The sequence below is a fragment of the Microtus ochrogaster genome, linkage group LG5 (genome assembly GCF_000317375.1).
Source record: "Microtus ochrogaster isolate Prairie Vole_2 linkage group LG5, MicOch1.0, whole genome shotgun sequence".
In the NCBI taxonomy this organism is placed as follows: domain Eukaryota; kingdom Metazoa; phylum Chordata; class Mammalia; order Rodentia; family Cricetidae; genus Microtus; species Microtus ochrogaster.
In genome coordinates this window covers 46655842-46668541 of record NC_022031.1, presented here as the reverse complement: position 1 = coordinate 46668541, position 12700 = coordinate 46655842, and the positions used below count along the sequence as shown (strand labels likewise).

General features: G+C 39.6%; 1 protein-coding gene across 1 annotated transcript in view; it reads right to left on the bottom strand.

The window, feature by feature from the left end:
* LOC101987162 (protein NipSnap homolog 3A-like) overlaps positions 1-5675 on the bottom strand; it is a 9156-nt gene extending 3481 nt beyond the window's left edge. Inside the window, exons 1-3 of the mRNA XM_005362188.2 lie at positions 5616-5675; positions 3379-3589; positions 1544-1702 (exon numbers count right to left, since the gene is read on the bottom strand). Coding sequence (XP_005362245.1) covers positions 1544-1702; positions 3379-3589; positions 5616-5675 — 430 coding nt within the window. The remainder of the gene's footprint in view (positions 1-1543; positions 1703-3378; positions 3590-5615) is intronic.
* Positions 5676-12700: the final 7025 nt, after the last annotated feature.

Below are 12700 nucleotides of genomic sequence, written 5' to 3'. Positions count from 1 at the left end.
AGAGAGAGAGAGAGAGAGAGAGAGAGATAGAGAGAGGGAGAGGGAGAGAGGGAGAGAGGGAGAGATAGATAGATAGATAGATAGATAGATAGATAGATAGATAGATAGAGAGTTAAAATTAGTTTTAAGGAAAGAACTAGGCAGGGCAGTGGTGGTGGTGCATGCCTTTAATCCCAGCATTCAGGAGACAGAGGCAGGCCGATCTCTGAGTTCGAAGAGCGAGTTCCAGGACAGCCAGAGCGGTTACTCAGAGAAACCCTGTCTCTAAAAACCAGAACAAAAATTAGAAAGTATGTCTATATTATTGTCTGAAATATTTAAAAACTTGTTACTAAAGTAGATATTGAGAAATTAGTGGAGAAGATATTTTGGTGGCCTGAGGGTATACTTTTAGGAAAGAACTTGAATAATTTTTCATGGATTTGGAGAGGTGGCTCAGTGACAGAACACTTGCCATCAGTGTATAAAATCCTTGGTTAACAGCAAAATAAAATATAATTTTTCTGCAGTGCCTACGTTTTTTAACTCTTCCACTTCCACCATTTTTTCTTTGTGTTCTTTGACACTGTATGTTTTCATAGCCAATAGGAAGAGAAACCTAACAGTGCAACAGAATGATGTTTATATTTCCATATTCCGGCAAAACAAACCACAGTAAAGATATAATTTTATAGTTCTTTAATATTTTGGCTGCATATTTGAAATGCATTTTACCTCTACACAGAAGTATAGATCAGCAAAGGCAAAGAACTAGGTCGCAAGTAGTCTATTGAGAGAGGACAACTATTTTATTGAGAGAGTGCTGAGAGCTGATACGAGGCCCACGTGGGCACCATTCAACTCAGGCTCTTCAGGTCTCTTTGTAGTGTCATCTAAAACATACTACAAAGTTGAGAACAACAACAACAAAAAATTCTAATTAGTTTATGCTTTTCTAATCTGACTTCTGGTTACAATTAGACTGAGGTCATAGTTTCTTTAAATACGCAAGAAGTAAAATCAGCAAGAAGACAGAAAATTACTGTCAAACCAAAAGAAAGAGGAAGACAAAAATCATTAATCACTTAATCATTTGCCCCAAATGGTCTGTTTTGTAAAAAATAAAAATAGATAGTGAATTAAAATTGGGTGTAATTTATAAATATATTTAATATAGTAAACATAGCTATATTTATGTAAATATATAAAATATATAGTTATATTTAAATATGAATATTGTTTTAAAACAATGATAGAATATGATATATGAACTCTTACCACCCCACCAATGGTCTCTGGCTCTCGATAAGCAGTTTTCAACTACTACTGCCCATGTGACATTTTCTGTAACATAGCTGAGGTCTTCAAACCCAGAAACCATCAAGTGGGAAGGCTTCCCCATTAGTCCTTGCTCTTTAAGGATAAGTGAAGAGCTGCACTTTGGTTTGACTCAATGATCACTTATGCCCTCTATAAAAGGGAGTCTCCCTGCTCTCAAAGTACATCAGAATGGACCATCTGTACCATTGCAGCCACGGAAATGCAGAGGCTAAGACAGACTCACCTTCCTCGGGAGGCGTTCCTATTTTGCACCATGGTACCAGATAGGTAATTTCACTCTCCTGTTTATCAATGGAAGCCAAATTTGGAATGAGGAATCGTTCTTGCCACTCTGTATCATTGGCCAAGGCTTTGCTAACTGCCGCTCGATGAGCAAAATTATCTGGTAGGAAAGAATGGAGAAACGTCTTTCAAGGTTGCTTTCAAACCATCTGTGCTTCTTTGGCTTACATCTGGAGCACACGAGAACATCATGCTGTGGCTTTGGGAACAGCAATGTGAAGAAATGTCACATCTAGTGGCTCCTGGTGGAAACCACTATTATGATCTCATCGAGTGGGCCTCACAGGTTCTCCCTCCTTAAAGGTAGCTGCCTATAGGAGGTAAGTCACCGTATGTTCCTCTGCTTTCTTTCTCAGTCTGTGACAGGGGAAAATGATGTAGCATCAACCTCCAGGTTTGTGCTGAGGATTAGCTGAATAAAGATGGCTTACGCTAGTGTTCGACACTTACATGTGGACTGTTCTTACTATCCAATGGAGGTATTCAACTGACAGTTTCAGCTGAGATAAATTTTGCTTCAGTATTGATGGTAATCACTTACATGTGGACTGTTCTTTCAATGGAGGTGTTCAACTGACAGTGTCAGCTAAGAAAAATTTGACTTCAGTATTGATGGTAATCAGTCAAGCTATATCGCGAATACATTTTAACATTGAACAAAATTTGAATGTACTTGGCATCATTTCCTTTGCATAAGTAACTTCCAAAGAAAGCATGCTGGTTCTCATACTATTGTTTCTCCCCAGCACTGCCAACTCTGCCTTCCCAGACTGACACAGATAGACATGTTTAACAATGTGTGGGCCTAGTATATATTTATTGAAAAGGCCTCATGAGACTAAGGTAAATTGTTTACATAGTTTATGCTAGGGATAGAAATAACACCTGCTTAAAGTGCGGTCAATTAGGACTTCCTTACTTTCCCCAATGGGCCATGACTTAACATGCAGCACGTGTGAAGCAAACGTTGCACTAAGGGTGTTTGCTGTCCTTCAAAACCGAAGAAACAAAAAGTATACCCGAGTCACCCACAGAATCTTCAGTAGGGAATTAACTGAACACTGATGACCAAGGACTAACTGCAATTAATTAGTAAGAGTTTGCTGAACATGGTCAAAGTCTGGTGTAAGCTAATTTAAGATTAGACTTCGAAAAGGCTGCCAAGCATTCTGAATAGTTTTGTAATGGTCTCCTTTTTCAAGGCAGTGCAGTTTCAGTATGAGAACTTGTACATAGTAATGTGTTTCCCTTAACTTCTTAAAGTAACATGGCAGCGAATTCATTGAAACTCTGGGATGTCGAAGTGAACTGGAAATGGTTTATAAACGCAATGGAAACAATAAGCTCAGGGTTGAGGAAGGTCAAAAGTTGACTGCCATTCCCTCTCAACTCCCATTTACCCAATCCTGAATGTGTGAACTGCCCCCACTAAGATACCTCTTTCATTCTGTGACCTTATCTTGGACTTGTGTAAGCAGTTTTCAATTTTGCATCAAGACATTTTTTTCCAATAAGACACTATAATTTTTTGAGAATTGTAGTCTAAAATTTAATGAATTGATAGATAAGAACTCTTAATTTCTCAGTTATGTTAGACTTGGAGTTATTAAATGTGTACTAAGAAGAGTGGTCACTGAATTTACTTTTTGGTTCTGCATTGTTTTAAAAGAAGTTCTCCTTAATATGTGTCTAGATGAATGTATATCCATCTAAGACTCCTATAGCATCTACCCAAATAAAAATCTATATGGAACATTTGAACGCGGCGACTCATACCATACTTCCAAATGTGGAATACTCGGTCTATTCTGCCTCCAAATTCTACCCTCCAATAGCCAACCAATTCAGAGTGAGCTGTCCGAAGATGAACATTTTGCTTAAAATTGTGCATGAACTCTTTCATCTTCGAGGGTTTAAAGTAATAAGTACAAAACTCATAGAATGTTCCTTCGGTTTGTCTTGGGCCAGTAGCAAAAGATGAGCACACCTAAAAAAAAGATAAAACAAGTCTCAGTACTTGGGGGGGGGGGAGCAGAGATTGTGTTACCTCCCACCCAAACCTGGGTCTGGTGACAGAGGACACAGTAGCCGGTTCACAAACCCTGCTGTATTTCTCTCGTCAGCGCTCCACAGATGCAGGCTAGTAGGTTTTAAAGATCACTATGGTTAAACGTGTCTTCTCCTCGAGCCACCTCCCCAAAGTATGGCATTGCTGTCTTAGAGCAGCTTCTGTGCCGGAGAGCCACAGTTAGGATCCACGTGCGTTCTGTTTTCCCTTACGTTCTCTTCATCTACAGTGTGGATGACGACAGTGCTGTATCGGAGAGAACTCTGAAGACTGGATGTCTTTGGCTATACACAATGAACATGTTTACTAAAAGAAAACTTTTTTTTAAAAAAAGGAGAATTGCCATTCAGGTCGAAGAATCCTTCCTCATCCAGCAGAAACAGAACTGGAATGCAGTCAATGCATTAGCGTGCTATCACTATCAGACTGAATGACAAACTTTGGTAATAGACCTGTGGTCCTAAACCTCCCTAATGCTGCAACTTTTAATACAGTTTTTTCATGTTGGGAACCTAACCATAAAATTGCTTCATTGCCACTTCATAACTGTAATTCTGCTACTGTCATGAATTATGCTATAAATATCTGATATGCAGGATATCTGATAGGCAACCCCAAAGGAGTTTTGCCACAGGTTGAAAACCAGTGTAATAGATCACAATGGCCTGAATCACTATTCATTTCTAACAAGAAATACAGAGCAAAGATGGCTTTAATGCATTTAGTTGTACGCACGTGGTAGGAAAGCCTCTTGGGCATTTTTAGAAATAATCATATTTCTAAGTTTCTAGTTGTTGTTATGAAAGCACTATTTTCTGGGAAAGACTCCGTCAGAGTCAGCTTGTGTATGTCTGTACATATGCGCCTGTATATGAATGCACACACTGTAAGACCCTGAACTGTAAAAGCCTTCGTATTTTCAAGTTGGGGTACTATGCACCCATTTCATGAAGCCAATAATACAGGAAAATCTGCTAAAGCAGATCAGATGAATATAAAAGCATGGAAAAAATGACTGCATACATGGAAAGCTTAGGATGGATAGAAAAAGTAATCTTTTTTTCTCTTGATAAATTTTTGATTACAAAACACTTTATCGTATATAAAGTTTAATAAAATATTCTCCCTTTAGTTCATTCCACTGATACCTACTCTGAACTGTACTCTTCCTGCACATATCAGGAAATTTTCTACAAAAATCTGCAGCTGTCTCTGCATTTGATGGGCTTTGTGTGTGTGTATGTGTGTGTTTAACCAAAATCTACAAATGGGATTATTAGATCTGCTTACTGTCTATAGTTTAAAAATAAATAAAGCATCAGAAAGCGAGCCAAAGACATTCACAACAAAATTTTACAGGTTGATTCAAAGAGGGCGTGTGCATTAGGAAAATGAAATATTTGTGGAAAGCACAAAGTTTTGTTATTATTTCCAGGACATAATACACAGGAGGAAGCCTACAGAGAGGAGTGACTGGATAGAAACGATTTTCAAGATTTCTGCGGCTGAGCTTTACCGTGTCCAACTTAGACTTGTTCTGGCCAGCACTGACTCATTAAAGACAATGTTGGCTAAAAAATTAAAAATAGAAACTAAGTTCAGCGAAGCCCTGTAAGGAAATAATTGGTGGCTTTGCGTGGGCAACGCTGGGTGAGCAGTCACTAGTCTCTTCTTCGAGGTTTACCTGGCTCTAGACTAACTTAACTCCTTCTCATTGGGTTAAGGCAAAGTCCCCGCCGGAAAGAACTAGATTCATCCCCAGGATAAGCCGGTGCTCAACAGCTAGGGCTGGATGGTGGATCTCTTAGGCGCACATCTCACCCCATCTTAGTCGAGTTTCCGGATGCTCCAGTCCCTCCCTAATGGCTGGGAGCTGTAGACTCCGGAGTAGCAGCCCTGGCATCTCCACAGCTCCGCCCACCTCCCTGCAGGCTCAGTCCCTTACCTGTGGCGCCAGTGCCCGCGGGGCCAGCACCTTCCTCAGGCAGCTTCGGAGCGCGAGCATGTCGCGTCCTGGAGTTCACCAGAAAGACCGCTGTCGGGTGCTGGGACTCGGTTAGGTCCGCGCTGGGCTGGGCGGTGCTTGAGGGCGCAGCTCTGCCCCTCTCCGTTGGCCGCCGAGGGCCAGCCTTTTCGGTCTGTGTTGTCAGCTTCTACCCTTTGCTAGGCTTTTGTTCTGCAAAATTCGGGTCCTGACGTCTGAGGTGATGTTGCAATTAGCAGAACCCTGAGCTCCTAGCAATTCCACACCCTAGACCACTGCTGTAAGCCCCCTAGGGTACTAACTTCAAAATGTAGGTCGCAGTGTGGATGTACATGGGTGCTCTAAAATCTCGGGGTGGGGTGACCTAGGGCAAGGACCAGGAACCTTCTTCACCTTTACTTCAGAATACTCAGCATCCCTCTTGACCCCCACAACGGGGCCTGGGAGGCTCTGAGTAAAAGTTGATTGTCCTGGTGCCCAGAACAGTGGGGCCACAGGCCTGAAATGAGCTCTTCACAGTCATTTGCGGAGGGACCAAAAGGAAATTGCTCTGGGTACTTAAAACAGCGGACATCTTTGGTACTCCCTGTTTGGCTGTTGGTGCCCAGGTTAATGTCATCTGTTCCCTCTCTCTCTCCTCATGGTTATGTCTTTGTTAGGTATACTCCGCTGTTTCGCAGTTTTTCGTTTACAGATAATGTCCATTTACTAGAAGGATGAGAATTTAGATCACCTCAGAGCACGTGCCTTCTGGCGTCTACAGCATTTAAAATAATTACCTCATTAGTCTACATTATAATTTATGACTCTGACGCTTCTTGCTAATAATTGCTTCATTCATTTAAGTGACATTTCTTATATCATGAGAGACAGGGAAGAATTAGAGGCTTATCAAGTATGGTTTTATTGGGGAGTGTTGTGGAAGAGGTTTTGCTTGGATGAGGGAGATTTTTAAAAATTAGACATTCTGGAAGAATTTAGCCTTTTTTTCTGGAGACGTTATTTCCTAAACCAGCAAATCTGGACGAATTATCTTTTGCGTAAAGACAGCATCTACTTGGTTAAAATCTGACACTGTTTTTTTCAGCCCCGAGTTAACAGTTCATTTACTTATTCAGTTAATGCATGTTGCATTTCTTTTATGCTGCAGGCACTTTCCTAGAAACTATAGAAGTGGGAAAAAGGTAGTTCTTTCCACAGTGGCCTTTACAGTTTGTACAGTCCATGACCGAAGAGAAAATACAATCAGTGCCATGTAACTGAGGCCAGCGTCGGTGGATTTAACCAGAGAAAGGAGAATGTTGGGGGTAAATGAACTGTTCTGGACATGTATAGATGTTTTGTCTTGCATCACCAACACAATAGAGTGTAATAAGTGTTTACACAGCCTGAGATGCCTAGAGATGATTTAAAGATGCAGGAAGCTGAGTGTATGTTATATGCAAATACTATAGAAGGGACTTGAGCATATATGGGTTTTGATATCTTTTTCACTGGGCCCTGGATCCAGGGTGTGCTCTTCATGAGAGAATTAGTAAACAGTATGAATACAATATAGTGGAACACAAAGAATTAAAAGTGCTGGAGGAAGATAGCATAGATTGTGTGTGTGTGTGTGTGTGTGTGTGTGTGTGTCCCCATTCATACATTTGGCTTTGGAAACAAAAGTCAGTATTAGAAAACTTAGCTTGCTGTGGTCACAGGACAGTCATCACCCCTGGGGAATGTCAGTACAGTAATGAAAATGTTCTGAAGGAGGAGGGGAAGCAGCTTGTTCCCTTTTTTCTTCCCTGTGTCTTCTTGATGGAATGTGGCTGTAGTGATTTGAGCCCATTGCTGGGTTAGAAGGCATAGACTGACTATGGTGGAATGAAAGGGAAGTGGCCCAGGATTCTAAGCCTTTCCAAACCACATTAGAAGTCCTGCCTTAGCCTCTCCCAGGGGCTTCTCCTACATGAGAAATTGTCTGCTAATTTCAGCCACCACCTGTAGGCAGAAGTTTCCCAAATAACCAACATAGAGACTCATCGAAGATCCGGATATCAATTCACATACCTACGAACACCTGACTTTTGACAAAGAAGCAATAAATAAATAAATAAATAAATAAATAAAATTGAAAAAAGGAAAGTAAGCCGGGCAGTGGTGGCGCACACCTTTAATCCCAGCACTCGGGAGGCAGAGGCAGGCGGATCTCTGTGAGTTCGAGACCAGCCTGGTCTACAAGAGCTAGTTCCAGGACAGGCTCCAAAACCACAGAGAAACCCTGTCTCGAAAAAACCAAAAAAAAAAAAAAAAAAGGAAAGTATATTCAACAAATGGTGCTGGCACAACTGGATATCAACCTGTAGAAGAATGAAAATAGATCCATATCTGTCAACACACACAAAACTTAAGTCCAAGTGGATCAAAGACCTCAACATAAAACCAACCACACTTAACCTCATAGAAGAGAAAGTGGGAAGTACAACTGAATGCGTTGGTACAGAAGATCATTTCCTAAATATAACCCTGGTATCATAGACAATGAGAGCAACAATTAATAAATGGGGCCTCCTAAAACTGAAAAGCTTCTGTAAAGCAAAAGACATGGTCAATAAGACAAAATTGCTGCCTATAGAATGGGAAAAGATCTTCACACAGCCCACATCAGACAGAAGGCTCATCTCCAAAATATACAAAGAACTCAAGAAATCGGTCATCAAAAGAATAAATAATCCATTAAAAAATGGGGTACAGACCTAAACAGAGAACTCTCAACAGATGAATCCAAAATAGCTGAAAGATACTTAAGAAAATGCTCAACATTTTTAGCCACCAGAGAAATGCAAATCAAAACAACTCTTGAGATTCCATCTTACACCTGTAACAATGGCCAAGCTCAAAAACATTGATGAGAGCTTATGCTAGAGAGAATGTGGGGTAAAGGGAACACTCCTGCATTGCTGGTGGGAGTGCAAACTGGTACAGTTTTGGAAATCAGTATCATGATTTCTCTGAAAATTAAGAAGTAACCTATCTCAAGACCCAGCAACACTACTTTTGTGTATATACCCAAAGGATGCTCAATTATACCACAAGGATATGTGCTCAGTTATGTTCATAGCAGCATTATTTGTCATAGCCAGAACATGGAAACCTCAAATGGATAAGAAGAATGTTATACATTTACACAATGGAGTACTACACAGAGAAAAAAAATAATGACATCTTGGAAATTTGCAGAGAAATAGATGGAGCTAGAAAATATCATAATGAGTGAGGTTACCCAGACCCAGAAAGATAATTATAATACGTACTCACTCATAAGTGGCTCTTGGACATAAAGCAAAGAAAAACCAGCCTACAGTTCACAACCCCAGAGAACCTAGAGAATAAGGAGGACCCTAAGAGAGACATACATGAGTCTAATCTACATGGAACGTAGAAAAAGACAAGATCTCCTGAGTAAATTGGGAGCATGCGGATCATGGGAGAGGGTGGAATGGCAGGCGGGAGGAAGGGAGGGGAGGGGAGGGAAGAAAATATATAGCTCAATAAAAACAATAAAAAATTCTAAAAAAATAATTACAAATGCTCAGTCAATATCTCAGGCTTGCTATTAACAAACTCTTACACTTAAATTAACCCGCATTTCTTATTTATGCTTTGCCATGTGTCTTGATACCTTTTCTCAGTATGGCATGGCATCTTGATCTCTCTGTGTTTGCCAGTGACCCTCTGACTCTGCCCTTCATCTCAGTGTCCTCAGTTTGGTTGTCCCCCCCCCCAACTTTATCCTGCCTTGCTATAGGCCAATCACCTTCTTTATTAACCAATGAAAAAAATACATATTCACCACGTACAGAAGGATTAGTCCACAGCATTTCTCCCTTTTTGTCTAATTAAAAAAGAAAGATTTAATCTTAACATACTAAAACTATGTATAACAAAACAGCTATTAAGTAAGAATTACAATTACAGTATCTGGTTTATATATATTTGGGAAAATTAAAGAAAATACACTATCATCTATCTTATCTTTGTGAGTCCAAAGTTTTGTAGCTAATTTACCTTCTACTATAACTCAGGAGAACTGTAAGTAGTTTCAGCTCCATCAAAGACCCCAGAAGGGTGATATGTTTCCTAATAACAGAGACATCTTACTGCCTGGACAGTAACCCAAAGTTCTTCTGTAACACTGGGGCATCCATCTTTGGCCTATAGGCCTAGCATATTCTACAGACTTTCCTGTCATATTCTGTGGGTCTTTGAATTGTTTAAAGGCTATCTATCTATGTAAATATATCTGTGTATGACCTTGAAACTACACCTAAGATGACTCTAAGTTTGTCTATTATAGATAGATGACTATTAACTGTAGTTTTAATTATACATTATTTTTAAATGAGTTATATAAACACAACACCTTAAACAAGAGTAGAAATACACATAGAGTAAAACAAAATTAACTTTAAATTTGTATCAATAAACCAAAATCCATAGCAATGTAAAATGTTTAAGATTCATAGTTGTGTTTTGGATTAAGGAAGATTCAATAATCTACCCTTTTATCCTATCATTTCTATATCCCTCCTTATTAAAATGAGATCCCTGAATTTAATTTTCTTTGTTTAACTTTTTTTTTTCTGAGCATTATCAACTGCTGTGTAATTTACATCATGGCATACTGGCAACCGGTGCTCCTCCTCCTCAGTTCCCTGAGAGCCTAGTCTCATGGCAGTGGTACATTTACCAGCAGCTCTGAGAGTCATGTTTACAGCGCCAACTCTGGGAAGTTTCTGGGTCTTCACCGTCACTGAACAGTATGTCGCCCACCGCTTATAAACACCATTAAAGTGTCTGGCAGCTTCTTAAAAGAGCTTCTTAAAAGAGCTGCCCATTTTTGCCACTAGCATTGAGCCAGGAACCTGTTACTTAAAGGAGCTGTGCCTCCCTCCCTTTGCTGCCAGCCAACAGAGCCCACTGGAGAAGAGGCGTTTACCAAGAAACTGAATCAACTCCATTTTTGTGTGTTAGAACCCTTTTCTAAAATTGCAAATGCTTGGCTGATATCTCAGATTTTTTATTAGCTAGTTCTTACACTTAAATTCACCAATGAGAATAACACAAATTCAGAGTGTACAGGATTATTTCACAGTTGGCTTCATCTTAGAAGAAGATTCTTTTCTTGCATTGATATGGTTTTCTTCATTCCTGATTTGAATCCCCAGATTCCAGTTGTATAAAATTCCTTTCACTAAGATTAGCCAGCCCTTTTATCAGTTTCTCATTTTCTAGAGCTATGCCCTCTAGGCCCCTAGTTCTTTCTCTCTGGTGTGGATTAAGCATTCCCCGAGATGGCAAATGGTGATTTTGGGGTCTCTCTTCACATCCACAGGAATCTCGTTCACTTTCATTGAAGACATTCTTCAAGATTTAGTTTTTATGGTTTTGTTTTCACTAAATTTCTATTTTAAGGAAAGGAAATATGGAATTTAAACTTTTGAGACATACTTCTTTTAAAAATGTGTTTTACAAAAGTCTCTTAATTTACTTTGTGTAGACACAAGATTCTGCATCAGGAACTTTTTTTTTTGAACAAACTACTTTATTAATAGGTAAGGAGAAAAAAAGCACATGGCATTCTGTTTTTTAATTTTTTTGTGTAGAGCTTGTTTTTCTTTCTAGAGATTTATGTTTTACTCTTGTCCTTTATCTGCAATTTCACAATGATATTCCTAGCTGGGCGGTGGTGGCGCACGCCTTTAATCCCAACACTCAGGAGGCAGAGGCAGGCGGATCTCTGTGAGTTCAAGTCAAGTTTGTTCAACAGAACTAATTTGAGGACTAGCTCCTAGCAACTGAGAACCCTGTTTTGAAAAACCCAAACAAACAAAACAAAAACCTCAATCCTTGGGGGATAGGTCTTTGTCCATTCTTCCTTATCTCTTAATACAGTATTAACTAATCAGAGAATTGAATATGGTAGGCAGATGCTCTATTATTGAGTTTCATGCTTTGCCCCTAGAAATTTTAACTTCTGAAACATTCATTTTGTGTCTTAGATTTTTTTCTTCCCTTCCCTATCTCCAGGCCTGCTGTTCAGCATTGGGGTTTCTCTTGATCGCCCACTTTCTTTCTCCTCTTTTTGTTGTACCCATGAAATCTCACCAAAATGGTTGTCTGAACAAGACCTGCACATTGTCACAAGCTGATATACCAGCATAGATAGGGGGACTCTTACAACATCCCATCATAGATGCATAGCTGCAGGCAATCAGTGGCTGCCGACAGGGTGAATCAGTTTTCATGAAGCCCTGGTGGTCAGCACTAAAGTCATGTAGAGTTGAGCAACTACTAAACAGATTAGGTAGGCTTTGTGCATGTGTGTCTATGTATGTGTAGAACTAATTAGAGAAAGAGAGATGATGAATTTGAGAGGAAGTAGAGAGGGACAGAGGAGGAGTTATAGAAATACTGTGTTCATATATGACATTTTCAGAAAGTTAAAAAGTCTTCCCTGTTCATAGTGTTGTTGGGGTGGGAGAAATTCCCTTTTTATCTTCTAGCTCATTCATGAAGATTTAAACCTTGAAGAGTACAATTTTTGTTATCAAAAGCTCCCTTTTATTACCTTTCCCCAGAAAGTGTATTTCTATTTTTTCCCCTCCCCCAATCCTCAAGTTCTTATCCTCTTTTTGGTTCATGGGTTCAAGATCTCTTCTCTCCGAGTTGTTAATTAGGAGTGGTTGTGCTCTTGCCACCAGGGTCAGGAAACAGAGTATGGTACTAACCGTGAGCTCGGTAGACTCTCCTTCCAGGTGGCCTTCTTCTAATCTTATTGTCCAAACTTTTATCTCATCACTTTGATTTTTCTTTAAAATCCAATGTTGTATGCAATTCTCATTATTATATTGCTATTCTTTGTCAAATCTAGATTGCTGTTTAAGTTACATGGGACTTTTTTTTATTGTTTTCACATGATTCTTTTTTTTTTAATATTGTTTTTTATTAAGAAAGAAAAAAAAAATTTTCGCCTCCTCCCAGCCTCCCACTCCTCCCAC